Source organism: Falco biarmicus, chromosome 7, assembly GCF_023638135.1.
Source record: "Falco biarmicus isolate bFalBia1 chromosome 7, bFalBia1.pri, whole genome shotgun sequence".
Lineage (NCBI taxonomy): Eukaryota > Metazoa > Chordata > Aves > Falconiformes > Falconidae > Falco > Falco biarmicus.
The window spans coordinates 9,441,049-9,468,953 of NC_079294.1; the positions used below are offsets into that span (position 1 = coordinate 9,441,049).

The window sequence follows — 27,905 nt, forward strand, 5'->3', positions numbered from 1 at the left end:
AAGACCCTCTGACAGTGTGGCAAACTAAGACCTTTAGTGTGAGGCCAGAATCCCCAGGAAGTATCTTGCGTCTTAATGAGAAAGCAAAAGAAGGATTTTTTTATATTAAATCTAATTGTTGATTTAACCCTGAACATATGAGTGAAACAGCTAACGGGTTTTCTGATGTGAAGTTCCTCAGTGTACTGTCCGGGGGTGGTGTTTGGGTTTTTTTAACTGTAACAGTTCTTAAATATTTTGGATATAAATTAAAAGATAAAAAAATCAGAAGCCAAGTTAAGAATTGAGGGGAGGAAATTCCTTCTCAGATCCTGAAAGTGATGCACTGAGGCACAGAACTGCCACTGAGGTGTTGTTCACACATTATACAAAAAGCCTGGAGACAGCAACAAACGCTCTGTATGAAAATTTTTTATTTCTAACTCCTGCTGTATGCTCTGCTCCGTGATCTTCTCCAAGTCCATCTTGAAACAATGTAGGTTCCTTGCCTGTGCTGAATTATTTGGAAGGTTTTTCCGTGATCTCACTCTTCTCCTGGTTAGAAACCTAATTTCCAGTCTGTGCTTATTCATGACCTATTTTTGATCTCATGTGCCATTCTTCTTTAATTAAATATTTCTTCTTCCACCCCTTCCCAGCTCAGAGCCCCAGCTGTTATACATGGTAGGTAACGCATTGGGATGGTTGTTCTGTTGCCTCTAGGGCCTGGCTGGTCCAGAGTACTCAGCTGTTAAATGCACGTGAATTGACATACGGACCCAAACATTAAATGCTTGCTACTGGTAGCTTTTCTAACCCCCTGAATTTCTGATCCTGGGCTTCCTGTGTTGAGGAAGCATTTAATAATACTCCTCCCAGTTCTTCTTTTCCAACCAAAACAAGGCACACTGGATTTTTAAGTGGTCACATTACAGATCTTCAACTGGTAAGACGTAGGCCCAGGATTGTCACCAGTATTCTAGAAAAGCATCTAAATAAACTCTTGGGCTGCTGCAGAACAAGCGTGGAATAAACCTACCTACAGAGCTTTCGTTATTCAGCTGAACACTGCTACAACAAATAGGACAGAGCACTAGCAAGGATGAAATGACAGCTCTGGATCCTGTCATCTAGCACAGGTATCATGGACAGAACAACACAGCAGTCTGTGTGCTGAAAAAGTTAACTGCTTACATAGTTTCCTCCCCTCCCTCCCTCTGACTTTTCCAAATGTCTTGTCTAAATGCTAAAGTTTTGAAGAATGTGGACTCCTTTCTATGACAAAAAAAAAAAAAAAGCCACCTCAAAACCAAAGAGGCAGCCCCTGCATCCCAGTCTCTTGCAGGTAGCTACAATAAAAATGCTACATTAGCCAGAACCACCATTGCTGTTAGCACGTCCAGGGTTGAATACTGCACCTACAGAGCTGCACAGCAAACAAAAGGCAGATGCTTTGTTTGGCCCAGCCCTTCTTCTCACAAACAGCATTACTCCATGCTTTTGGAGAAGGGAAAAAAAAAAAAAAAAAAAAAGGAGTCTGTAGCCACTGGTGAGCTAAAGCAGCTCTCTTCACATCGGGCAATAGTTAAAAAAAACAAAACAATCAGCACCCAAGCCACCTTAACCTACAGGCAAAATACAGTTCTGAACAGCAGTCCCATTTCTGATGACTGGTTTGCTCCTCACTGCTGACCCCAGCAACAGCCTTTTTTCCCCTGCCCAGCTGAGTAGCCAGTGCCTGCCTTACGCCTACGCTGAGAGTTCATTGAGGGGAGAAGCGGCACCCAGAGGGGCACCCTGCACAGGGCGGCACAGGTCAAAGTACAGGTGTTCTAGTATCCTGCTTACACGTCCCAGGTTGTTCACTTGCTGCACTACAAGCTCAATGCTTGCAGCCAGTGTTGAGACTAGGGAAAGCAGGAAAATCACAAGTGTCTGTGGCTGGAAACCTGGCAGAAAACAGGCAGGGAATGACAACAGCAGGTACAGTGGGACACCGTCTCAACAGCACTTCCTCTGTGGTGGGGGTGGGGGCCTGTTCTTGATGGTTTTGCATTTGGGAATATGTCTCTCAGCTGCTTGGGGAGAAAATCGGCGGGTGCAGTAGGGGCAGGCAACGTAGTCTGAGTTTTCGATGGGAGGCAATGAGGGCGGGGCAGGTGCCTTTCCTCCCTGGGAGACGATTTGCTGAACCTGACGGGCCTGCTGCAGGGTCTGCATTAAATAATCATGCTTCTGTCTCCAGTTGTTCCTTCTGGGTGGCTTCCTCTGCAGAAGGGAAAGGCAGTCAGAGCAACTGGCACCACCGTCAGCCTCCATTCTCGTCTTATGCTCAGGGTCCAACCCAGGTCACCCTTCCCTGGCCACTCCCTGTCGACATAAAACCCTCGCTGAGAAACTGAGGATCAAAGGGGATCAAAAAGACCAGCACAGAGAAGGATTTGAAGGAAATACTGATGGAGACATCAATACATAGAAAGATCTTAAGACTAACCAGAAAAGCAAGCAGTAGGACCATAGAACTGGAGCAGTTTGCTACAGCTGCTTTGCAGGAACAGAGCTGCATGTTTCCACTGCCTTCATTTTAACAGCCTGTGTTACTACCTGGATTTTCAGTCAGTTCTCTGCAGCCCTTCCCATCATAAAGCTTTACTGCAGCAGACCTGGTCTGCATCCTGAGCACCCTGACTACAGCAAGGAGTGAGCTTTCTCTGGGAGCACACACCCTCAACACATTATAAAGACAAGTTAGGACCCTCGCCCTCCCATCTATTAGATTTTAAATGGATCTATTTGGCAAGAACCTTTCAGAGGCAATAGCTGGATTTTATCCCTTAGCCCCACGTACACGTGAAGGTGCTCACATCTCAGTCAGAATTAGATGTCAAGGTGGAAGGAATGTGAGCAGCAGATGTGGGTTGAGGGAGGCAAAGGGACTGCACATTACCTGAGGCCTCTCTGAGCTCTTCCACTGCTGAAACTGTTCCAGTTCTGTGCCCCTAGCTTGGACTTTGCTCGAGTCAAACACTTTCTTCTTGGAGTGTTGGATCTTGCTGCAGATACTCATATGCTTCTCAAGCCTTCTAAGGAAAAACTTACGTCCGCAGAAGCTGCACTCTCCAAGCTCCTGCTGCTCCTCATCACTGGCAGCCTGCATGCATGGCGCCTCTGCAAACGGGTGGTCACCAGAACCTTGGACTGAATGGGTGGCAGGACAAGAGCTACCTTCTGCGGCCAGCTCTGAAGAAGAGGCTGAAAGCTCCTGGGGTACGTGGTCTCGAATTCTGCTGTTGCTGGCCACCAGCTGTTCCTTCTTGAGTTTCCTCATAGCCAGTTCTTGGGAGTGGCGGGCAGTGCCAGGCTTGGGGACAGTGGCCTCTGCGGACTGCACCCCACCGAAGACCCCATCACCTGGCCTGACTGCAACTCTGAACGTTCTCTCCTCAGGGTGCCTTGCAGCCTTTTCCTCATGGGTCCTCTCTGCTTCTCTGCCTCTTCTCTCCTCTGCTTTGACAAGCTCCTTCTCTCTCTGAATCCTCCTAAGCTCCTCCTTTGTTCTACTCAGCTTCTCTCTAAGGAGGGCCTCTTGCTTTCGAATTTCCTGTTCCATTTTCCATCCATCTTCCTCCAACTTTAGGATGTAGGCCTGCTTGCTCCTGTATAGGTGGGAGGCTGACTGTTTAGGTTCTTCTGTCCAAGGAGAGAACACTGTAGCTAGCGGAAACCTCCCTGCTGGAAGCTGCCCTTTTCTCATTGAGTTAAGCCTACTATTTGGAGCTTCCTCCATGTATGGGGAACTCCTGAGCTGTGCTGTGTTGACCACTGGACCACTCACATTCCAGTAGTGAAGAACTGGCTTCAAAGGATATGCACGGTCCACTCCTTCTTTCCGTCCGGCTACTGATATAGCTGGCAGAGTCTTGGCCTGGCTGGTAAGGTACTTGCCCTGCAGCCCATTAGAACAGAAGCCTCCATACCCAGAGCTGTATTGACTACTTTCCGGAGAAAGAGAATAGCTTTGGCTCTTTTGGGCATAGTGATCCTTTAAACTTTCCTCTTTATCGGATAGGAGTTTATGCTGAAAGTTGTTCTGGTATGCCAGCTGGGAACAGGGAACAAGCTTAGGAGCTGCCATCACAGAACGCACTGGCGGAAACCAAGCCATTCTGTGCGTGAGAAAGAGCCTGAGGTTAGAAGCAAAGTCATTACAGACTATCTTATCCAAAACTGGACAAATTTTCTCTGAACAGTCTACACCTGGAGGCTACATTGAGGAACTATAATGAACGTTAGCGAAGGTTTTGTAACTTTTCCAAGTTCTGTAAATCTTTACATTTGTTCCATCTAGGGAGCTCCCATAGTGCCTCTTCTAGTCCCAATCATTTATGCAGCCAGAAATAAGGTATTTCAGTTAGCTTTCTGCCTGAGCCCTGTCTTATCACGGTAACAGCAGAAATATGCTGTACTGCCACAGAAACTGTTAGAGCCCCCCCTCAGGGAGTTTCCTGTACGCGTCCCTCCAGTTTCGGCACGGCAGATCCTCCAGTGCGGCACACGACTGTGACACGCAGGTGTCCGGTAGAGCTCAGTAGGCTCGTTCTACCGCATCCCCCGGAGCGTGTGCGGTACCCACGCCGCAGGCCGGCGTCGCGGGGCGAGTGGGGTTACCCGCTAAGTTACCTGTGGGGCTGCGCCCGGACTCCGCGACATGCGGCGTCGCCACCCGTTTCGCTTCTGGGTCTGTCATAACCCGCAGGACCCGAGACCCGCGGCTGCCGCCGGTCGCCCGGGAAGCGCGGAGCTCTGCCCACCCCGGTCGCTGCGTTGCCTGGATAGGGGCACGCGAATGCCAGTTCCTGCGCCGCTCTCGCTGCTGAGCGGCCTCTCTGTGGTTCCTCCGCAACGGTCATTCATCCACTCTGCTCTCTGGGAGGACCGCACCTCTATGGCCGAGGAGGGGAGAGTGAGCGGAGGGCGAGTCAATATACATTATTCATGAGGCCGCATGCCGGTCCTGGATTTTCATTGGCTCCAAGGTGGGGGGGGGGGGGCGTGGGAGCGAGGCCACACCCCCAGAGAGAGGACGCCGCGCAGGCGCAGTGGGGCGTGGCGGCGGCGGCAGGAGGAGGCGGGCGGCGCCGCCATGGCGGAGGGCGAGGGCCTGCTTTCCGTGGACTACGAGGTGTACGGCAAGGTGCAGGGCGTCTTCTTCCGCAAGTACACCCAGGTGCGGGGTAGGGCTGGCGGGGCGGGGTCCTGGGCTTAGCCCCGGGCTGGGGGGGAGCCGTGAGGGGCGGCCGCAGTTCCTGTGGGCGCCTCGGTGGGACTGAGCCAGGGGTGGGCTGGGTGATGGCCGCGGCCCGGGCTCCGGAGTCAGGGCAGCCATCCTGTCAGTGCTGCGGGCAGCCTGTGCTGTGTTACATAAGCACGGCTGAAAAGTGCTTTTCAGCCCCAGTTTTTCATGCGGAAGAATATTATGAAGTGCTGGGGTGCGTCCTCTGCTGCTTTCCCGCTGCCTGAGCCTGAGGAGCTTCTTGGAAGTCTGTGTCTTAGCTATAAAATTGACTGCTGTATGTGAATGTCATTCTGTAGCTCTCTTAACAGTTCGAATTAATCTCGTTTTGCTCTGCGTTGTCTTCTCAGGGGGAGGCTAAGAGGCTAGGACTCGTTGGTTGGGTCCAAAATACTAGCCACGGCACCGTGCAAGGACAAATTCAGGGTCCAACAGCCAGGGTGCGGGAGCTGCAGGAATGGCTCAGGAAGATAGGAAGCCCCCAGTCCCGCATCAGCCGAGCCGAGTTCAGCAATGAGAAGAAGATCACGGAGTTGGAACACCAAGACTTCCAGATTTTGAAATAACTTTGTCCGGGAAGGAGCAAAATCTGCGGCATGGCGTCCCCTCACAGAATGTTTCCCCTCTTCCCCGTTAGTTCAGTTAGCCACTATTCAGCTCTAGAGAACTTTATTTTATTACGTTTCTAATTTATTGATTCGTTGTACTGTCAGTCTAACTCCCAGCCTTTCACAGAGTTTTGGCAGGTGGAGGAAGAGGTGTGCTGCCTTTTTTGCGGGGGCTGTGCAGGGACACGGCCTCTTTATTTCTGAATGTATGCGCAGGGCGGGGTTTAGTTGCACATCAGTAAAATTCTTTGGATTTTGTATAGTGTTACGCTCACATGAAGGAAATCACAGAATCAGTGCTGGTAGGACAGATTGCTAAAAGCGTCATTTCTGTGCTCTGAATGCCTCAGAAACATGAATTTTGCTCCCGACCTTGGCTTTTAATTTAGAATAAAATTGCTTGGAGCTTGCTTCTTGTGTGGAACGGGTGCGTCGTACGTGGGTTGAATGGATCGCGGCCCTGTGGCCGGGGAGGTGCCGCGGGGGAGCCCGGTGCGGCCGTGAGGGCGGCGGCGGGGGGAGGGGCGCTGCCCGGGTCCCGGCTCCGGCTGCCCTGGGGCGGCTCCGCAGCTCCCGGCGTGCACCGCGCGGCGCGCCCGGCCTGCTGGGAGCCGTAGTCGCCGCCGCCTCCGGCCGCGCCGGTCCCGTGTCCCCCCAGTCCTACCGCACCGTGGGAGCGGCGGCCGCTGCGGGGCCGCCCCGCCCAGCCCGGTACCGAGGGGTGAGAGGGGCCGCGGGGCCGGTAGGAGCGGGGTCGCCCAGCCTGGCAGCGGCGGGGCCCAGGTGAGGGGAGGGCCCGCTGCTGCGGCCGCCCTGGGCCCCGCCTGTGGCAGCGAGGCCGGGCGCGGGTCTCCGCTGCCCGTGGGGCCAGGCAGCCCCTTCGCCTGTCGCGGAGGGTCTCCGCTGCATCTGGGGCCGGGCAGCCCCGCACGCCTGTCACGGAGGGTCTCCGCTGCCCCTGGGGCTGGGCAGCCCCGCACGCCTGTCACGGAGGGGCCGCCGGGGCGGGGGGGGGGGGGGGGGGGCGAGCAGCGATGCCGAGCTGCAGGGGAGCTCCGCGCCGGGGGCGTGAGGGGGAATGGCGCGCCCTCTTGAATGAGAAACCTGCAGGCATGAGGGACTTGGGAAATAATGGGTCCTTTTTCACATAACCAGCTTACTCAGCCATCCCACAGCCGTTCCCAAGCCTGCTGTATTCCTTAGAATTGCAGCAGATGCTCTTTGGCCGGAATGAGGCATCGTGAGTTGATGTGAGGGTGCTGAGGTGAAAACCAGAGGAAAGCAATGCTCTGCCCAGTTCTTGGTGGTACTTTTGTATTTTTGATACAAATAGAAGTAGAAACCTTTTATTTGCAGGTTCTTTGAGTTTTGCTTCATCGTGGTTGGAGTTTGGTTTGGGTGCGTTACATTTCAGAATCAAGTATGTTGTTAGTAAAGAGCATAGACTCATATTCTGAGCTTTTACCCAGAAGGCACCAATGATGTATAGTCAAAGCCTGAGCAGGAAAGTCACCACAGAAATAGCCTCTGAATACCTGAAAAACTGAGAAAAGTGTATTTATGAAGGTGAATGCACTAAATGAAAGTTTTTCCAGGCTTTTAATTTGTTTTTTTTTTTTTTTTTTCTCCACCCAGAGCATAATTTTAAGGAACATGGAGGAGTGAGCTCCTGGCAGTTTCTTGAATTTCTCATCAATCTGATTTTGACATGATCAAATGTTTGGTGGAAGATGTTCGAGCCAAGCTGCGTTCTGGAGTGACTATCAACTCACTGGGGCAGTGTGTTGAGGAGCTTGTCCTCAATAGCATTGATGCCAAAGCAACATGTATAGCTATCAGGGTGGATTTGGAAGCTTTTAAGATCCAGGTGGTGGACAATGGCTCCGGGATGGGGAGAGAGGACTTAAATCTAATGGGAAAGCGGTACTTCACCAGCAAGTGCAGCTCAGTGGGAGACTTGGAGAACCTGTCGTTCTACGGTTTTAGAGGGGAGGCTGTGGCAAGCATAGCCAACATGGCCAGTATAGTGGAAGTTTCATCTAAGACCAGCAGGACAGCAAAAACATTTGTGAAACTGTTTCACAATGGGCGAGCACTGGAAGTCTGTGAAGCTGAATTGAGCAGACCAAGTGGTGGAACTACAGTCACTGTGTGTAATCTGTTCCATCAGTTACCGGTGAGGAGAAAATGTATGGATCCTATGCTGGAATTTGAGAGAGTGAGACAGAAAGTAGAGGCTGTTTCACTGATGCATCCCTCTGTTTCCCTTTCTTTAAGGAATGACATTTCTTGTTCTATGGTGCTTCAGCTCCCTAAGACAAGAGATGTATACTCACGATTTTGTCAAATTTATGGGTTGGGCAGATCTCAGAAGTTACGAGAAATAAAGCATAAGTCTGGGGGATTTGAGATAAGTGGTTATATCAGTACTGAAGGACATTACAACAAGAATATGCAGTTCTTGTATGTGAATAGAAGGCTTGTTTTAAAGACAAGACTACATAAACTAATTGATTTTTTATTAAGAAAAGAAAGTGTCATTTGCAAGGCAAAAAGTGGCCCTGCGAGCAGACAGGCTAGTTCAAGTCCCGGTCGCCATCGTTGTGGCCCGGAATTGTACGGGATCTTTATTCTCAATGTGACCTGTGCATACAGTGACTATGATGTGTGTCTGGAACCTGCAAAGACTCTGATTGAGTTCCAGAACTGGGATGCTCTTCTAAATTGTGTAGAGGAAGGAGTGAAAATATTTTTGAAACGAGAAAATTTATTTATTGAACCGTGTAGTGAGGACATCAGAGAATTTAATGAAGATAATGACTTTTGTTTGCATAACGCTCCAGTTCTGAAGCCCTCAATTTCTGATGAGAAGAGTATCCAAGACAGTTTTGAGAAAGCGTGCAATGAAATTGCAGATTCCTATGAAATGTGTAACTTGCAATCAAAAGATGTAAAAAGGAAATCTGTTACTGCAAAGAAATCTTCAAATCTTACAGAGTTAAATAAAAATTTACAGGAAACTGAAATCACCCTGAATCAGAAGATTGCTGAACCATCTGATCCATGTAGAAACAATGAAGTGGAGATTTCACTGCCCAGCAAAGATGACACGACTGATTTCATTGTATCACATATCTCTGAGCAGGAGCCAAAAGACACTAACAGTTCCCAAAAAGCGTCTGATACTCATCTGAAACCTTCAGAAAATCTTCGTTCTTCTTTCACTGGAGGGGCCAGATCAGAAATAAGAAAAATAGACTGTTGTGGTGACCTGCAGCATTGTGCAGAGAGTTACATAAAAGATGTGGAAAGCCAGCAAGGCAAAGCAGTGCACAAAAGTGATAAGGTCTGTATCTTAAATAATGATATTATTCAGTTGCCATCTGAGGGAGAAGACTCTAATGAAACAGCAACGGAAACTGTTTCCGGAAGTTCATTGATGAGACTCTGTAATGCAGGAGGAGGAGACAGGGAAACAGTTGAAGTGACAGATGATGCTAGAAGAGGACCTGTTAGTTCAATACCGTTACGATTGTGCTCTACAGGCTTCATAACATGTGCTAGGCAAAGTGAGCCCCCACATGAATGTGAACAAACAGAAACAAATCTTGCGTTAAACATGCAGTGTAGGCCTGGCCCTGTCGGTGCCAAGGATATTTTTGGCAACAAAGTGAATTTTCGGATTCAGTCTTTAAATGGTAAGAATATTTCCAGTAATACAAATAAAGAATATCCACCTCCTCACACCAGAGAAGTACGCATGGCTGATGGTAATGAGTGGTTGGAGAAAAAAACTTTGTCAGATCAGGTGCATGAGGAGATAGCTATGCCTACTGCCACCGGTAAAAGACATTATGAGACATCAAATGTTACAGAATTGCCGCTGGCAACTTCTTCAGGTATTCCTCACTATAAAGTTACAAAAAGCCCTAGAAGACAAATAGCTGTGCCAAGATCTCAGCCCTCTAAGAAGTTGAGCTTGTCCACACAGCTGGGTTCATTAGAAAAGTTCAGGAGATGTTATGGGAGAATCAGGTGTACACTACCAACACCATTGTCAGAGCGAAGTGTAGTTGGTCTCCCGATTTTAAATTCACAAGCTAATTGTGACTTTTCAAAGAATGAGAATAGTCACCATGGTAACTTGAGCACTTGTGAAACTCCAGCTGTGGAAGATACAGATTCGAATAATAGTAGCCAAGTTTTTGGTTCTTTGGAAGAGACTTTATTCTGCATTGAAGAAACTTCACAGGACAAACGAGCTCTTTGTCAGAGTCCTCTGACATTGTCTGATTACTCTCAGGTTAGTAACAAAAATGCAAGTTGTAAAAGATCTCCAGGATCGTTGTCATCCAAACTGTCCAGGATGAAAAGTGGCGGCAAAGTAGAAGGACAACTTGATGAACAACTCCAAATAGGTCCAAGTAGAAAAGATTACTATTTTGATCTTGAATCTTCAAATAACGATTTTTTGTATAATACTTGTCAAACATATAAATCCTCAGTGGAAAAAATGGGGGAATATAGTTACAGCATTTCTAAGGAGGGTGCGTGCTGGCAGTCAGACAGTATAACAGAGTTCGTGAAAGGTACTGTTAGCCCATCACCGCTCAGCAATGTAGAAGGGGAATGCACAGTCTCTTCAAGCAATATTTTATCATTACCTGCTAAAAAGGATTGTGCAAACATAATCTGTAAAGATAAAAGCACATTAGATGAATCCTCAGAAAAAAATTTGAAAGCTACTGAGGTTCCCCATATGACCTTCCTAAGTAACTTGGAATTCTCTGCAGACAACACAAGCACAGGTGATCCCAGAAATGACTTATCTTGTTCTGACTGGCTGCAAGATTTTGATGTTTCATCGGGTAAGACAATATACATCAATAAAGCAACAGGACTGAGCACCTACAGCACTCCTCCTACGGAACAATTTCGAGCTGCCTGCATTCAAGATATAACAACAATGGCTGTGAATGTTGTTTCAGAGAATGGTAAGAGAGGTGGTGGTAAAAATGGGATGAGGAAAGCCATTTGTTTTCTGTTATGTGCATAAAACATCTTGCTGGTAGCACCTGACTGTATACTGAAATAACTGCTGCCCTACATGTAATAGCTGTATGGAAAACAGGAAAGTGTTGGGAACTATGGAGACAGTAAGATGTTAACATTCAAGATACTAAAAGATGACTTTTTAATAAAACAGTAAAAATAAATGTCAGCAACTTGTCAATTACCAGACAGCTGCCTAGTTTTCACTGGGCATCATGACATTTACTGTGATCACAGTTATATATAATTGATGTCATATATAAAATGAGAAACATACTTCAAAGCAAGCGTACCAGAAAAATATTGTGGTTTTTACCATTTTGTCCTAAACAGTTATGTTTCTAAGCATATGTTGTTACTGAAAGCCCCATATGAAGATGATATTTTTTCAATCTGCATAGACAATTTAAAACAACCTTTGGAAAATGAATGAAAATCTTAACTCTTCGTTGAGAATGTGTAATCTCCTTTCTGCAGATTTTGGAAGGCTGTTCCTTCACACTTGGCTTTGTAGGAGGTGTTGTACAGTGCTGGTGGTGGTCTGATGGTGGAGCTTTTCCAGGAATGACAAGACACTACATTGCATTGTATTTTTCAAGGGTGTGGTGTTCATGAGTCTTCATTGATCTGTCTGTTGGGTCTAGCTTTCTGTGTCCTCCTGATCTGGCTCGGCAGAATAGTGTTTTTGATAATTCTCCCTTCCATGGACGTATCTTTGTTCAAAGTTGTTCTTTGTTCTGTCTATAGGTAGATTTTATGAGTGAAGATGCAGCTATTCCACATGTAGACTATTTGCTGCTGCATAATTTGCCCTGAAAAAGTAGTCTGAACTTCTTTCTAGATGGTTCTCCCATGAAATATTTGTCTAATCAATCATGACAGCCTCTGGTTTGTTTCACTTTTTCTGTTATTTCCTTCTTTATCACCAGTTACAGAAACACTGGTGCAGTAGGTGTTTCAGTTGTTAAGCTATTCCCTTATAATAATAATAATTTATGCCAATAATTCTTAATATTTATGGTGTTCCATTTAAGTAAATTTGTTAGAAATTTGCTCATAAATGTCTCTGGTTTTATTAGGTAAAACTACTTGCAAGTGCAAATGTACTCTCCCGGACTAACACTTTTAATTTCTGTGGGTCAGTTGCCCACAGTGCTGTTTGGTAGCCAGCCAAAGCACTGAGATGTGAAGCTTGACCTTCCACCCAGGGCGTTTGGGTAGCACATTCATGTTTATGAAGAGAATACCTCATGTACCCTTTCAGATTATGTATATAGTCTGTAGTCTTGAAGATGTGTATTGTGTTGTATCTTTTTACCTCCAATGGCACTGTTCTTTCTTAGCCTTATCACTGGTGTTACTCTCTGTCGTACCAATGGTGCCACTCTTCCTTAGCTCTGTCAATGGTGGTGTTCTTTGGTGAGATGTCTACTGCAGCTTTTTTTAAGTTGAAGGTTGGACCTCCTAGACCTTCACAGGGTGTTTGCACTGTGGCTAGACCCTATAGAGCTTAGATTTTTGAAGTTCAACACAAACATTCAGACACATTTTTCAAGCAAAGGATATTCATTCTTTTAAGCCGTAGGAATAAACATAGCTGTATCCTAATGTAACCTTCATGTCTCTTGCTGTTGAGCACTGTTTTGGACTGTTGTTAAGACCCAGGAGTGGAATAATTTCTTCACTTGCTATGTATGCTTTCACTTTGCTTTTTAGAGTAACGTCAGTAACCCCAAGGTGTCAACTTAGAATTTTGTAGCCCCATGATTTATTAAGAACGGCATCTCATACACAAATTTAGGGAAAGTATGTTGGTGGGTGACAGGTGGAAAAAGGTAGGAATAATCAATATCATCTTTTCCATTCCAGTGGTGGCCATCTGCCATCTTGTCCAGTCACAAGCCATGTGCTCAACAGAAATGCTAGATTTTGTAGGTTAGCCTCAGGCATCTTTGTACTGATTAAACTGAGTGCTATGGGAAAATCCATCAGGCTTCATTTCACCATCAGATGCTTTTTTGAATAATTTAATGCTATGCATTTGTAGGTTAACATCCCGGTTCAACTTGGTCTTTCTTATGCCAGCTACAGTTACATTTTTTGTTACTTTTATTACATTATTGACTGATGCGTCATTACAGTAAGGATATTTTAATGATCTAATTGAGGTTAGTGAAAATGAATACTCAAGCATGGTACTTGTATGTGGTTTGCATGTATTAAGTAGATACATTATTATCCTCAGCACCTTTTCTGACGTTACTTGCCAGAAAAATCATATTAATATCTCTGCCAGCTCTGAATTCTTATTGGCCTTTGGGCAAGAAAATCCTAGCTGTGTGAGCAATGTATATCCTGAACAAGGATTTTCCTGCAACAATAAGCAGGGAGATGACTGTTTATTACATGTATAAAATACTGGACTTCTGTTCATATAGATCATGTATGCTTCTGTCAGCTTGAGAGATAATACCTTTCTGTGACAATAGCTATAAAAGTTCTGCCAGAGTCTGAATTAGCCAGCATTCTTCAATTGGCCGCTTTACCAGGAATCATGTCAGGCCATCTTGTCCTCTCTTCTGGATTTTGTGACAATGGGATGCTGAGTTACTCTCCTGTGCTGGGCTGCCAGTTTGGATTCTTGAAAGGATTCTTGGTCCCCAGGGTAGGACTATCAGTGGTCCTTACTGGAATGGAGCCAACACTCAGGAGTCTACGGACTGGCCTAGGATCTCATAGAGCCTTTTCACACAGCTTATCAGCATGCAGCTGTTTTTCTTTGGCGTTATCACTCTGCCACTTTTCCTGAATGCACACCCTTAATTTCTCAGTAGAAAGGAACTTTATTAATTCATTATTATTTCACAAAGAATAGAAGTCTGAATTGTACCAAAGGAAGGGTGAAATGTTTACCACTGTGCTGGAAATGTGGGCCACTTTTCTTAATAATCTTGATAACAGTGCAGGTTTGTAATATCATTAAATCATTTCTGGGTGGGTAGGAACATGTTGTTAGGCTAACTCTGATATCTCATGCAGTCTCACTGACTTGTAGTTTTCAGTTTTACAAGTTCCTGATAACTGTGATAAATACTGATAGGAGTGGTGATAGACTGACAGTTTTGCCACTCCTTAATGGAGGGAATTCAAGAGTGATTCAGTATCTGACAGACTGCTATATGCCTCCTCTTTTTCTTTGGGGATAACACTTCTGATTGCACTAATTCTGGAAATAGTTGTTACATTTTTAAAGCAGCAGCCAATTTTTAAGGACAGTCCTGCAGAAGCCACGGTACTATTTTAAAATGCATTTCCTGGTGCGAGTCTGGCAATTCTTTACTTTTTACATACGTACTTTTAATTCTTAATGTTAGATTGCAAAATCTGTGGGATACTCTTAATTTGTACAGGGCTAAACACAGGCTTGTTTACAAGAATATAATAATTGTACAGCTTTTGTAATTTTGCATGCTGTTGAATCTACAGCAGTAAATTTGTATTGTGTTTAGGGATTCAGTTCAGGTGCCATCCCTTTAGAAGTGAGATTGTGCTACCCTTCCTTCCTAGACCTCGAAAAGAGAAGACTCTAGCAAGCCAGGATCTGCGAGGTAGGGCCAGCTTTCCAGGACACAGTGTTCTGTGGCAAAAACAAATCAAAGAATTCTCCCAGATGTCCCAACAGGAACCCAGAATTACTCAAGGTCTGTTAACAATGGGACCGTGTGAGTCATCTCAAATCTAGAACTGGAAAAAAAAAATCTTTTAGGGTTGAAGGCAGGTTAGGGGATACTTATTTACAGGATGAAATACCCAGTTCTTTGTTGAATTATGTCAGTAGTTTAAAGAATAATTACCTACTCCCTTCTTTGTACTTGTTCCAACCTTGGAATGTGAAAAATAGTTTCAATCCTCACAACTTTTTTTGTGGTGGAAAGGATGAAATCATCTTTTTGGTATGTGGCTTTGTCCAGAGGGAGTGGGTAGCTAAACAGGTCTTTCTTCCCCCCTTCCCTACACCCCCCCACCCCCCATTTCCAGGGCCTGTTGAACTGTGCTGCAGCAGTCCGAAAGCTGCATAGTGTGCTTCCTAGTTAAAGCAGAAAGTTAAAGCCCAGTCTCACGTTCCATTATTTATTTGTACATTCTGCCCTTTTTATGAAGGAAAAAAGTAAGGTAGTACTTGTGTGAGGTAAAGGTACCCAATGCACCTTCCACTGATGGATGGTGGTAGCCCCTGTGTTGTGTATGTGTTCTTTCCTAGATGCTGAAGGGGAGTCTCTCCAGTCGTTGCTTTCAGAATGGCATAATCCTGTTTTTGTTCCCTGCCCAGAGGTGAGTGTTATCTTCCATCTCGTGCTAAGGTAAGAATCATTTTAGCCTTCGGTTATTTTCTGACATGGGGGCCAAAATTGCAAATACTGTAATAATTACATATAAGGTCTTCAGTGATATATTAGACTGTAGACCTGGCAGTTACGTTTTTTTATAGACTAAGTTGTCATGAATTTGTTCAAAGTCAGAGAAGCAGGTATCAGGCTAATCTTTTGCTTATGTTATTTCAAAAGCAAAACATTATTGTAAGCTGTCTTTCTTTCTACTGTCTAAGAGATAGTAATCTTAAAAGTTATCAAATGGCAGAATTGTAATATCGTGTCTGTTGTCTGTGAACAGAATTAAAATAATCCACCTTTCTTCTCTGGGATGCAATGGGTCTTAGAAGTGTATTTTACTATAATTGTTTTTATAGCCTGGCAGGATTATAGCATGTGAGAGGGAAACAATGTTGGAGCTTTTAGAAAAACTTCCTTTGTTGTCATGAGATAGCATTATCTTTCATCATCATGCCGTGTGTGTGTAAACATACGTATGTAACCATTTCCACCTGCAAACAATAGGGATGGAGTAGCAAACCACCTGCTGGTGAGTTTCTGAAAAGGAACAGTTTTGTTCAGTTGTTGCCGTGATGTGTACTCTGACTCATTTCAGGGTAATGCATCTTTTGTAATGCAATCCATTGAGAGCTCACGTAGGCTGATGATTAACTTCGGGTTTTCTGGTAGGTACTTGAAATCAGCTGAATGCATTGAAGTTAGCAGGTAATATCCAGATGGGAAAGTATATGGGGATGGAAGCAGAGGGTTTGTTGTGTGGTATCTTTAGCTAGTGCTGTTCCTTGCAGAAAGCTTGGTTTGTCAAAATACAGACTTAGTTCCAGTTTTTCTTAAAGCTGGTTTGTTGGGAGTATTTTATGTTTGTTTGGGTTGTTGGGTTTTTTTGCCATATCCTTTATAGCCTGCCTGATCTGTAATTCTGTTTTTACAGATTGCTGTTGATGTGACCAGCGGTCAGGCTGACAATCTGGCTGTAAAAATTCACAATATATTGTATCCTTATCGTTTCACCAAAGATATGGTTCATTCAATGCAGGTACTGTATGATCTATTACTAGTTTTTACCGCCAAATTCCCATTCAGCAGATGGGATTTGCTGATGTTTCTGCCTGGTGGGAAAGAGGTATCCAGGGAAATAGTTCATATCCCTAATTTTCACAAACACCAACAGAATTCTTGGTTGCTGTGTGATACCAGCAGACATATGTCATGCCAGATCTTAGTATCAGCTTGTGGTTAATCAGCTGTCTGCAAGTGACTCTAACATTCCTTGACTTTATGGTTAAATCAAATCAAGAGGCAGCCCTACTACTGCTGCTTAGAAGCACTGTTAACTAAATGATATTTCAATGGGCAATTTTTTATATTTATTGTAGGCATTCGCTTAGTTTGTACTCCTCTGAAATGTCTGTCCTGCATCTTCCATTTGTGTTGACCTTAGAAATTTAATTCTTCAGCAGGGTAATTTCAAAAGCAAATCTCAGGCTTCACAGAAAGGCTTGAAATTTCACTTCAAGATTTATGTCTGCCCTAAAAAGTGATTCTTAAAAATGGCATCATAGCATCAAGTTTAACTGTTTTAGTGCTTCTTTATCAAATGTTTTATATGTTAGCTTAAAAGCTAATGTAAATGTGTGGCTTCAATTTGCGTTCTTTGATGGTCTGCCTGGACTGAAGTGCCACAGTGGATTCTCTCCCTTTGTTGCATCCCAGTAACAAAAGCCTTCCAGGCCCAGTTAGCATTATTCTCATGCAATCAGGTTGCTGATTTGAGGTTGCAGGTTCTGACTGTGTGGGACATGGTAATGTTGATCTCCAGAGTGGACAAGGATCCAAATGATTCCCTTATTTCTGTTGTGTGTGCAAGAATAACAGGAGTAAATAAAGTTATTACAGTAAACAGGTTATGTTTCAAAAAGACAGGAGAGGAAAGCTGGAAAATGGAAGGTACCATTTTTCTGTTTATTCATAATAAGAACTATTCTTTAAAACTTACTGAGTGGTTCTGTAGTTAACTTTACCTGCGTAATGTTTTCCTTTTTATGTTTCAAAGGAGGTAAAGCTAGAAGAAATTACCACTTCCCATCCCTGAAGAAGCTAAACGCTACCTTCAGTGCCCTATTGTAATTTTTAGAATCTCCATAGAAAAGACCAAAAGCACAGAATGTTGCATCATACCGCAGGAAAAGAATAAATAGAATCATTAATGTCTTTCATTCCTGCAAAGGAATAGGATCATCTCTTCATTTTTACCTAGGAGGTGAACAATGCACATGTTGTGAGACAGAGAATTCAGTGAGCTCTGTCTATGTGACTTGGGGAGAAATTCCTCCCTAACACCACATCTGTTAATTTACATCTAAGAATAAGATACTGAAAGCATTGTGCAGCCCTGCTTAGTATTCCCTGTAGCTGTGGTTCATTTCTGATGCTTGAGGGAAAGGTGGACTCAAGTCATAGAGGCAAATTCTACATCAGAAAATGAGATTAAAAAAAAAAAAATGCTTCCTGACTGCTACAGATGATCAGCACAAGTCCTTAAACACAGGACAGTTTAAAAAAAAACGTTGTTTACATTTTCTTTTGGTGATAATCAGCAAATCAAATACTCAGAGTCGCTGTGCACAGCTTTAACTCACAATTCAAGAAGGCTTCTACACAACCATTTAATCTATTAAATTCTGTAGATTTCCAGCTCCAACTTAGAACAATTAGAGCTCTTGCCCTTTTGACTTTCTTTGAAAAAAATTTGATCCAGAATAATTTTCTTGGATATTTTAAAACTTTCTCTTTGTTCCAGACTAAATTGTTTCATGAGCAATTTACAGATTTGACCTTGTGCCAATATTGTATTTTGGCTTAAATAATTGCTGCCTTTTCCATATTTAGCCCCCCACTGTATTTATAAAGAGTAATTATATACCATCTTGGTTTTGCTAGGACAAATTCTTTAAGCCTTTGGGATTGGAAAAGATGTGGTTTCCGCTCTCCTAATCATCCTACTAGCTGTTTGTTGCACTTGATCCATTTTGATTGTTGTCTTCTTTTGTTTGTCTTAATTTTAAAAATGATTTTACCACTGAGTAGTGATTTTTCTGAGTATCTTACAGGTTCTTCAGCAAGTGGACAATAAATTTATTGCTTGTTTAATCAACACTAGGAAAGAAATGGATAAAAAGGCAGGTAAGAGTGGTTATTAACACAAAGTTGAGGTGTCTGTCAAGTGTATTTAGACTGCAGAGGGAATGCTATCCTGTTTGTATTCTCTTCTTGCCTTGGGATGATACTGTGATTAGAGGAAAATGTTAGTCTTCACTTGAAATTTCCTGGATCTTCTTTATCTTTATTTTGGATGTTGTTGAATGTTCCTACTGCCTTCAGATTAGTGTTATAAAAATAGATTGTACTCAAATTACTAACATCTCCCAGATTCTGTTCACAGTGTCTGGACATATTCATTGTTGAAGCTTGCTGAAGCTGTACAAAAAAGGCATTCAAACCCAGTAGTTTTTGTAACATTTTTAAAGGCTGTATTAAACAGAACACTTTGTGGGTGACCTCAGCTCTCAATCTGGCGTTAGAAGATGTCCATAGACAAGAGTTTCTGACTCAATCTAATTACCTTAATTTAAACGCCAATTTGGATCACTAAAATTCTGTTCTGTAGTGACTTTATGTTCTGCCAACACAGCCTCCTCCTCACTTTATTTCTGTAAAACTGGTTGATAGTTATCTTCTAAATGTGGGCTGTAGAGAGTGGTCATTCTTCCCGACCTGTGCAGTTGTCTGGTGCAAAGTTGCCTATTTCTCATCTGTTGTGGTACATTTTTAGATGGAAACCTCTTGATCTTGGTGGACCAACATGCAGCTCATGAACGGATCCGCTTGGAGCAGCTTATTGCAGGTGAGGGTTCTGACAGTCTTGGGAAAAAAGATAATTAGTGCACATAAAGTACAAATGAGCTGTTTGGGATGTATAGGACCAACAGGATATTCGTGTCTCATCTTTATCCTGATCCCTAGGAGAGTGCAGACATTCAGTATGTATAGCAGTCATAGTATTGGCAGCTGAGAATTGTACAGTGTTTCCAAAAATAGAAGATACAGTCTTTACTGACAGAACTATCGAACGAAAATAGTCCTGACATAATGAAAGAGCAGGAAGACTGATAGGAAAAACAATGAAGAGGAAATAGAACAACATCAATAAGATTATATGGTTATACTGTGAGGAATAAGACATGGGATGCGGACGAAAGAGCATAGTTCATTTAGTTCCTTTTTAGCTGAATACTGTACTTAAAGCCTAACATTTCCACAGTCTGAAACTGTTTGCAAAGGGATAATAGTCTTCTCTGTAAGCTCATTAGCCATCGGTTTCACTGTTAAAAAGCACAATAGTCATCCATCAAGTACTTAAAAATCATTGACCTTCTCTTTCATCAACAAATACTGCGCAGTTCCTGCAGAGAGGGTTCCGGGAACTCCACTCCTTTTGGTCTGGTAGTGAAAAAAGTTAAAGAGCGAAAGGAGAAACGCTTAATTAATAGTATTTTAATGTCATTTATATCAGACTTTTCTGTGGAAAAATTGCTCTCTCTGAGTTGGACTAAATATATCAGTAGTTTTTTTGCTATTTAGGGTGACTCTTTTTTGGAACTGGTGGGAAAAAACAAAGTGGCATTAACCAACCCTTCCCCAGAGACTAGATGTCTGGTTTGTGACATTCCCAGTCCTCCACAAGTTTCAGGAGAAGGCATTCTGTGGTCACTTTTTAATCCAAACAGAGGATTACATGCCAAACCATAGGGTCATTAAGGATAATGCCTGCGTAAATACTCAAAGAGGGAATACTTCTAAATGATTCATTCACAGATTCCTATGAGAAGGAAGCTGCAGCATGTGGCAAGAAGAAATTGCTGTCCTCCTCCATCTCTCCCCCTTTGGAAATTGAAGTTACAGAAGAACAAAGAAGATTTCTGCGGTTGGTAATGGCCAATAGCTCTAAACCTTTGGGGATGGCTCTGTTGACCAGGAAGATCTCTGTGCATTGCTAGGTTACCGTGAAGCTCAGGAAGGAAGCTGTTGATTCTTTCCTGAGCCGAGACCAATTGGCTATATCTGTGCCGAGGAATATAGATGTGCTTCTCAGGCATGTTGTTACAACATCTCAAGACAAAACCCTGTGATATGCCATCTCGGTGCTGCCGCAGCGTGCTCTGCTTTCCCTGGGAAAGTAAACCTTCACGGGCAGGCCAGTAAAGTGCCAACGCAGTCTCCAACAGATCCTGCTGTCTGGGGCACAGGACTTGGGAGTGTACACCAGAGTCCAGTGCCCATAGTGTTGATCCAGTCGCTGATTTAACAGGCAGTGTTTGGGAGGGATGGGGTATGGGAAGTCTGTGTTGTGAATCCTTCAAAAACACATTCTTTAATCCTAGGTGCCTGCCAAGCGTAACTAATGAACACTGTTGCCCAAATGTTTCAGAATGGGGGCCTAGCTACTATTAGGATATTTAACTTTTGTACTGCACGTTTAGATACAGATCTGTTGTTGGACTGTTGCAGACCTGTTGGACAATAATCAAGCTTTTTTCCCCAAAATCCCTGCCTGTCACCTGCCGTATGCATTTATGGTTTTTCCCCCCCCTGCATTGTCCTTCATTTTCAGGTGAAGTACTATCTTAACGTTCACAGGACTACCTCATTATTCTCAAACTGCTCTTTTTTGTGATGTCTGTGGCAAACTCCACAGCTTTTAAATCACTCCTTGTTACAATTGTTGCCTGTTGTAGGGATACATTTGTTTGGTGTAAAGTCCTTTTTGGGCGTATTCCAATCATAACAGTGTCACTGCTATATTTGTTTGGTAACTTTTTTGACAGTGGCCAGTACCAGAAATTCCAAAGGAATGTGTAAAGCACTAGCCTTAGGGAAAAATGTGAGGTTGTAACTGTTGCTGTTCATAGTTCAGGAATATTTGGATGCCTTTGTTGTTCCCACCTCTGAATGATGGTCTTGCTAACCCCACAATATTTGCAGTGCCTCCTGATGTTTGCACTCGTCTTTGAATGTCTTCGGCTTCTGATATATCTACTTTTGAGAGCAGATGGCCAAAATTTAATACAATATACCAAGTGAGGGTATCATGTTGATTTGTATGGTAGCTTTGCAGTTGTACCCATATTTTCTGTCTATTATATCCACTTCTGATATTTTGTATATCCACTTCTGATATTTTGTTTGGTTTTTTGGCTACTGCTGCTTGCATGAACTGCTTGTTTGTTGAATAGTCATGGCAATGAAACACACAGAGTTGTGGGGTTTTTTAGATTTTTGCTATTTACCTAGAAACCAGCAAAATGTGCAAATAGATCAAATTATTCCTGATAATTTGCATATATTTGTCTTTGGGAGTAGTGAATTTAGGTTTTTATGTCCATTTTTAATTATACTTTTTTTATTCATCATTTTTCTACTTTGTTTACATTCTGATTGAGTTCAATATCATCTTTAGTCTCAGCTAACCAAAATAATTTGTTTTCTACAAATCTGTCTGCTTGACCATGCCTCTTCTTTTCCATGTCATTGATAAACAATTATGAAGATACAGATGAGGACTCATGTTGAACACTGAACATCTGTTGCCAGCATACTTTTTTCCGTAGTTTCTAAGTCACAACAAATGTTACTCTTCTATCCATGACAACTTCCTGCATTTGCTTTTCTAGCTACTTTTAAGAGGCATCATCAAAGGCTTTTGAAAGACCAAATAAATTTTGTGAGCTGCTTTTCTTCATCAGCTAAATTACAAATAAACTGCAAAAATCAGAAAGATAAAGTAAATCAGAGAGGCATGGTTTTCTTTTAAGGACACTGGTTAAATTACTCAGCACAGTGGGATGCCAGTTGTAATTTTCCATTATTAAAAAAATTGATTCAAGAATCTTACTAGTGCTGGCTTACTGATGCTTTTATTGTGTTGCTCTTTAATTTATCGGTATTTATTGGCAGTTCATCTCTTTTCAATCATTCTGTGCGACTATCCTTACTAAAAATTATGAATTAAAAAGTACTGTGTACAAATCTAAATACTGTTATTGTTGCTGGCAGAGTATAACTATTCTGTGTTAAAATTGGATGTAATGAAATCAATCAAGTTCCCTAAAAGACCTTTCTCTTCAGCTCTGCTTGCTATTTAACAGTTCAGCTGGACCTCTGGTTCACCTGCAGCTTTGATTCTGTTATTTGTCCACCAAGCATTGTAGTAATGCATTGTTCAGTTGACTCTCTTGAACTTCCTTTCCCCCCAACACCCCCTTAAAGAAAAAAAGAAAAGCCCTGACTGACTTCAATAGCTGCTTGGATTCTGTAATTTCACCACAATGGGCTTTTTCTGTCTTTCTTTGCTTTTGCTAAAGGCTATACTTGTCTTCCTTTTTTGGGTAGAATTACACAAGTCATCTTCATATGGAGGCTAATAATTACATTATTCTCATGACTGACTTTAGTAAGTCTAGATGAGCTGCTTTTTTGTTCAAAGAATCTCTTTTCTAAAAAGAATCTTTTTTCTAAAACTGACCTTCACCAACTGTTTTAAGTGAATATTCCCTGAGTTAATAAACTAAACTATATATTGCTACAGTTGTTTTCATTTTGAAGACGAGTTCTCGTCTGACTATGAAGTCCCAGTTTTGCGTGTATTTTTCCATCCACAGGGTGAAATACGTCAGATCCACCAGAAGTTGTTCTTTCCTGGGTTCTTTTTGTTTAATGGGATATAAAGTTAATTATCATAAATCTCTTACAATATTTTTTCCATTGTAAATATTTGCTATTACATGCCAATTGAAATCACAATTTTTTAGGTTGAACTGAAAGGAGTCTTTATGCTGCATAATTTCAGTATTTGGAGTGTTTGTGTGTTGAACCAGACACCTCATGCATCTTTAGTAAAGACAGATTTATAAATATAGACATAAAGCTCCACATAATACAGGAACGCTTAGATCTTGTGGCTGTGGAACATGAAATACGCACAACTGACTGGAGTGAAAAAATGCGGCTGAATGTAGGCTGAAAGGGCAGAATTACTTGGAATCTCATGATGCATGGATTCTTGCATCTTGCATTTTACGGAAACTTGCAGGAAGAAACATACATGTAGACTACAGAAATATTTATGTATGCTGTGGAAACATAGCTACTGTGGTTGATGTCTTTCTGGTATTTTTTTTCCTCAGATGCTGCTACAAAAATTTGGAGGACTTGGGTCTTGAATTATCATTTTCTGAGACCAACAGCTCCTTGATTCTAGTGAGGAAAGTGCCACTGTGTTTTATAGAAAGAGAAGCCAACGAATTACGACGGAAAAGACAACCTGTCACTAAAAACATTGTGGAGGTCAGCTGTGGGTATGGGTGAAATTCTGATACGGGGTCTTGCTCTGTGTTAATGGCCCAGGGTATTAGAGTATCTCTGTTATGAGGGAGACAATGAAGTCCCTTGGCAAACATGGGTGTCATCCCTTTTAATAGCTAAATAGTTCCACAGCTGAAGTCCCTGAACTATAACAGAAACAATAAGAGACTGTTTCAGACTTGGACTAGTGAAGAAGCTAAGAAAAACAGTAAATAGTACAGATGTTTCAACAGTTTACTGCTCATGAATGCTTGAATGAACAGTAAAATGATCACTATTGCCAATACAGAAATATTATTTGTTAAGATTTAAAGTTGTTGTCATGAAATCTCTGCATGGGCAGTACAGCTTTCTAAAAGCTGCTGTTCCAGATGTTCTGCAGTTTGAGGAAAAAACTGCTGAACTGATTACTTGCAGTTCCCATTGCAAACATTTCTCCACAATCATAACTTCTTCAAGGACTCCTTAAAAATTGTTCCTGAAGCACTGTATTTAGCCCCTAGGCTGAGCCATTGTGAATCAGTCCTGTCTTCCCATACATCTTTTCATATGAAAAGAAGAAACAGAGATCATAATCTGATTTAAATTTTCTTTTCATACCTTGTTATGATCTGGAAGAACTCAAAATGCAATCCCCTGCTGTGATTTGGGAGCCAAGAACACTAAAAGTGGTGGAGGAGGGGATCAGGTCTCTGCCTCGTGAGCACTCATTGTTAGTTGACGCCTCAAGATCTCATAAGCATTTTGGCAGATCTCTTCTGCAGTCCTTTTTATTTTAATTAGGACTGGTAGCACCTCTTCATGATTGATTATGAATTCATTGCATTTTAGACATCAGAAATGAAACCCTCATAGACTATCATCCAAAGAATGGGCAGCTATTCAAAGATAACATGCATTCATTGCACCCTGAGGTATGAGAGTTCCATTATACCCATTCTACACATAGGAAACTGATGCAGAGAGAAACCAAGTGATTAGCCTAAGGTCTGGTAAGGTATTTGTCAGAGGCCAGGACTTGCAGCTAGATCTTTCACACTGTGCAACAGCATCATTTTTCCTGGTTTTGGCAGTTACACAGTAAATTATACACAGATGTGGACAAAGTAGGATATGGGTAATGAAACGGAAAAATAGCAACTGATAATACCTTTTTTCTTTCCAGGAGCTTATTCAAGAACAAGTTGAGGTGAGTTGGGGCTGCTTCTAAAACTGACTATAATAATGCAAAGCTTACTGCATGAACCAAAGGGAGTGTGTTAAATCTTAAATGAGAGGTGGGCTAGATAATCCACTAGCTTTTCCTCATTTTTAGTCTCTCTTGTGTTAAAGTTCTTCCTTTTTCTCATATTAAATGGAAAGTAAGATGATGTTCCCTTACTACTTTTAGCTAGTGCAGACCACAGGAGGAGGAGCACGAGGGCCACTGCCTCTGACATTTCTGAAGGTGTTAGCTTCCCAGGCCTGTCATGGTAGGGAAACTGTACTTTTCTTTCATTCTTTTTTTTAACCTTTCTGTCTCTACACATCTTCCCTGGGGCAGTGGTTTTAGAACGTTTGCAGGAATTCTAGGATTAGTTTGTGCTTCAGAGGGAAGAGGAGATAAAGGTCTTTTCATGGACTGCACTGTGAGGGACAAGCAATGCTGCTCTGATTTATTCATGTTTTCCAACCCTCATATGAAACACAGATAGAATACAGTTCTGAGCTGCACTCATCCCTGTGAGCTCTAAACCACTCAAGTAACAGCTCTGTGAAGGGGCAAGAGGAGGTGCTAGAAGGTGCTTGAAAGCAAGTAGGAAAGATCACTTACAGACCCTTCCCAAAAAGCATTTTTTACTTCATGTAAGTACCAAAAGTGCTAGTTTAAGTGTGCCTGTGACCTTTGAAGTATTTTTGGAAGGAGTTCATTAAGAATTTACATCTTCTAAGGGACTACGGCTTTCCAGGACCTGGAAATGAGCAGACCTTACATGTGTAGATGGCAGTAGCTCTATAGTCTCTTGTGGCAATTCCTCTGCCATATACAGTATTAACAAGATTATGCTGAAGAGATAAACGTGAACCGAAAGCATCTGTTTTCACAGCGTGTCACTGCATTTTACAAATTGCAGACAGTATATGATTTTCTTTACATCTAAAAAAGTCCCATGGCTGAAAGACAGATTGCAGATGGTCTTGTGCATCTGTGAAGACTAAAGGTTGTAAACACCTCTGAAATGAGTCCCTAACACTCTGCTCTGATTTCCTTTGGATACCATTAAGTGCTCATTTCTCAGAAAGGACTTAGTGGCAGGGCTAGCATTTCGTCTTGGAACTGATGCCTGTCAGTGGCAGGCACATCAAACTGGTAAAGCCTATGGAACTGATATTAGGTGTCACCTTGGTTTTTGATTTGTGAACTGCTTATGTCTTCACCTGTAACACAGGCACACACGCACATGTAAAAAGCAAAAAACCCCAAACATTTGCCTCTTGCAGTGTCATCTGAAAAGCCAAAAACTAGTAATCTTAGAGTCCATCAGACCTAGGTTGGGTGAAGGTTTAGGCCACGGGAAGCTGATCCTTATGTAGCAGTCTGAGCTAAGCCCCAGGTCTGCCCTAATGCAGCCTTTGTGCCTCCCCAGCTAATCTCTGGGAGCTGCCTTGTTTTTGTGAAAACCACAGAGTGGAGGGAAGTCAGCTGGGTGGTTTGAATTCTCTTTGGCAGCACATGGAAGAATTTGTATCTTTTTTTCAGGAGCTATTAAGTTTAATGAGCATTTGACTTTGGAGGAGAGCTGCAGGCTTATTGAAGCTTTGTCATCTTGCCAGCTGCCCTTCCAGTGTGCTCATGGAAGACCTTCCATGATGCCTCTTGCAGACACAGACCATCTACAGCAGGAAAAGCAGGTACTGTGTGGGAGACAGATATGCCTCTGATAATCCACACTCTGGATTATCAGAGGCACGCCCCATAGGTGTGTTGGAACTAGAAACCATCAGCAATGGCTGTATCTTACTTGAATTTTTACATAGCTGATACCTCTGTCCTGCAAACATTTTAGCAAGGACCTTACCATATTTCATTTGAATGGTCACATTGACTTGAATGCAGTCCACACGTCCTTAAAAGTTAAGCATATATTTAACGTGTTTGCAGTTTTTAAGTGTAAAACTTAAAAAATAGGTAAATTCTGATATTCTGCTACTGGAAGAGATAATAATTAAACAAATGCCTGCTTCCCTGAAGTTTAAGGTGTTGTAAAAAGGGGGGAGGGGAGAAAGCAAAGAAATGACAACACTTAAAAAAAATTATTCCTTCTCCTTTGCTATTACTGTGCTATGTTAAGTTATGAAATTGGATTCTGTTGAAAGCCAGGTGGAACTTCAAATTAGATATTAAAAAAACTTGGGAATGACTGTATTAGGGCAACTGTGGAGGCACTGAAGCTCATTTACTTAAATGAGTTATGATTTAGTGCTGCTGAATTTTTCTCCCTCCAGCCTAAACCTAATCTGGCTAGACTGCGGAAGATGGCACGAGCATGGCATCTATTTGGAAAAAAAACCCAACCCTAATCAAAAAAGTTAAGACTGTAAGCTGCAACCACTAGAAGTGTTGGTATGATCCAGGTGCCCCTGTTGTTAGCAACACCCTGTGTGGAGCCAAGTTTCTGAGCCAGTGCAGTCTCCTGCTCCGAGTACTGACCTAAGAAGCAGAGGCCAGGCAGGAGAACACAGCAGAAGGAGCCCACCCCACGTAGCCTGGAGAAGCATCTTCAACATAAGGAATTACATTGTAAGCCTGGGCCTTATGTCAGTGCTTGACGATCGGAGGCAAGGAGTTGCACCCTCTCACAGTTACTAAAGTGCTTTTTTTCAGCAATTACAGCATGATTCTGCATAAGAGAGAAGACACTTTATTTTATAGTGCTTTGAAAATGGGGAGGTATTTACTAATAAAATTAATATAAACTCATTCCTTGGGCTCATGGTAGTGGTTGGGATGAGGATTGACCAGCTTCATAGTATATACGGGCCAAGTTAGGATCAAAAACCATTCTTTTTAACTAGCCAACGAATGACACACAGATTTCTCCAGCTCCCTGCAGTTTGTGTTTTTGAGTGAGAGATTTCTAAATCTTAGTATAGCCATACATTCCCAGGGTACAGAAACTT

At 42.8% G+C, this 27,905-nt stretch overlaps 3 protein-coding genes across 9 annotated transcripts; 2 read left to right on the forward strand and 1 right to left on the reverse strand.

Moving 5' to 3' along the window:
• Positions 1-395: 395 nt before the first annotated feature.
• On the reverse strand, positions 396-4,144 carry ZC2HC1C (zinc finger C2HC-type containing 1C). The gene is made up of 2 exons (XM_056347508.1): positions 2,927-4,144; positions 396-2,247 (listed from the first exon to the last, which is right to left on the reverse strand). Exons 1-2 carry the CDS (start codon positions 4,142-4,144, stop codon positions 1,981-1,983), a joined length of 1,485 nt encoding a protein of 494 aa, XP_056203483.1. The 3' UTR covers positions 396-1,980.
• Positions 4,145-5,062: 918 nt separating this feature from the next.
• On the forward strand, positions 5,063-6,290 carry ACYP1 (acylphosphatase 1). The gene is made up of 2 exons (XM_056347510.1): positions 5,063-5,206; positions 5,623-6,290. The coding sequence occupies exons 1-2, from the start codon at positions 5,123-5,125 to the stop codon at positions 5,836-5,838; spliced, it is 300 nt and encodes a 99-aa protein (XP_056203485.1). The 5' UTR covers positions 5,063-5,122; the 3' UTR covers positions 5,839-6,290.
• Positions 6,291-6,472: 182 nt separating this feature from the next.
• MLH3 (mutL homolog 3) lies at positions 6,473-27,705 on the forward strand. Of its 7 annotated transcripts, none has more exons than XM_056345713.1 (13): positions 6,473-6,663; positions 7,516-10,874; positions 14,442-14,540; positions 15,194-15,264; positions 16,255-16,359; positions 18,434-18,506; positions 19,156-19,227; positions 20,199-20,307; positions 23,567-23,726; positions 24,910-24,933; positions 25,135-25,216; positions 26,485-26,636; positions 27,231-27,705. In XM_056345713.1, exons 2-13 carry the CDS (start codon positions 7,589-7,591, stop codon positions 27,303-27,305), a joined length of 4,308 nt encoding a protein of 1,435 aa, XP_056201688.1. In that variant the 5' UTR covers positions 6,473-6,663; positions 7,516-7,588; the 3' UTR covers positions 27,306-27,705. The 7 variants fall into 7 exon arrangements, 5 of the variants coding, with proteins under 5 accessions (XP_056201688.1, XP_056201690.1, XP_056201689.1 ...); XM_056345715.1 differs by having other exon boundaries at positions 6,473-6,622; XM_056345714.1 differs by having other exon boundaries at positions 6,473-6,591.
• The last annotated feature ends 200 nt before the right edge of the window (positions 27,706-27,905 follow it).

Coding starts and splice junctions, on each gene's coding strand:
- ZC2HC1C (XM_056347508.1), bottom strand. CDS start 4,144: ATGGCTTGGTTTCCGCCAGTGCGTTCTGTGATGGCAGCTCCTAAGCTT. Junction 2,248..2,926: donor AGAGCTCAGAGAGGCCTCAG/GTAATGTGCAGT, acceptor TCCCTTCTGCAG/AGGAAGCCACCCAGAAGGAA.
- ACYP1 (XM_056347510.1), top strand. CDS start 5,123: ATGGCGGAGGGCGAGGGCCTGCTTTCCGTGGACTACGAGGTGTACGGC. Junction 5,207..5,622: donor TCTTCCGCAAGTACACCCAG/GTGCGGGGTAGG, acceptor TTGTCTTCTCAG/GGGGAGGCTAAGAGGCTAGG.
- MLH3 (XM_056345713.1), top strand. CDS start 7,589: ATGATCAAATGTTTGGTGGAAGATGTTCGAGCCAAGCTGCGTTCTGGA. Junction 23,727..24,909: donor TCACTAAAAACATTGTGGAG/GTCAGCTGTGGG, acceptor TTTTCTTTCCAG/GAGCTTATTCAAGAACAAGT. Junction 24,934..25,134: donor TTATTCAAGAACAAGTTGAG/GTGAGTTGGGGC, acceptor TACTACTTTTAG/CTAGTGCAGACCACAGGAGG.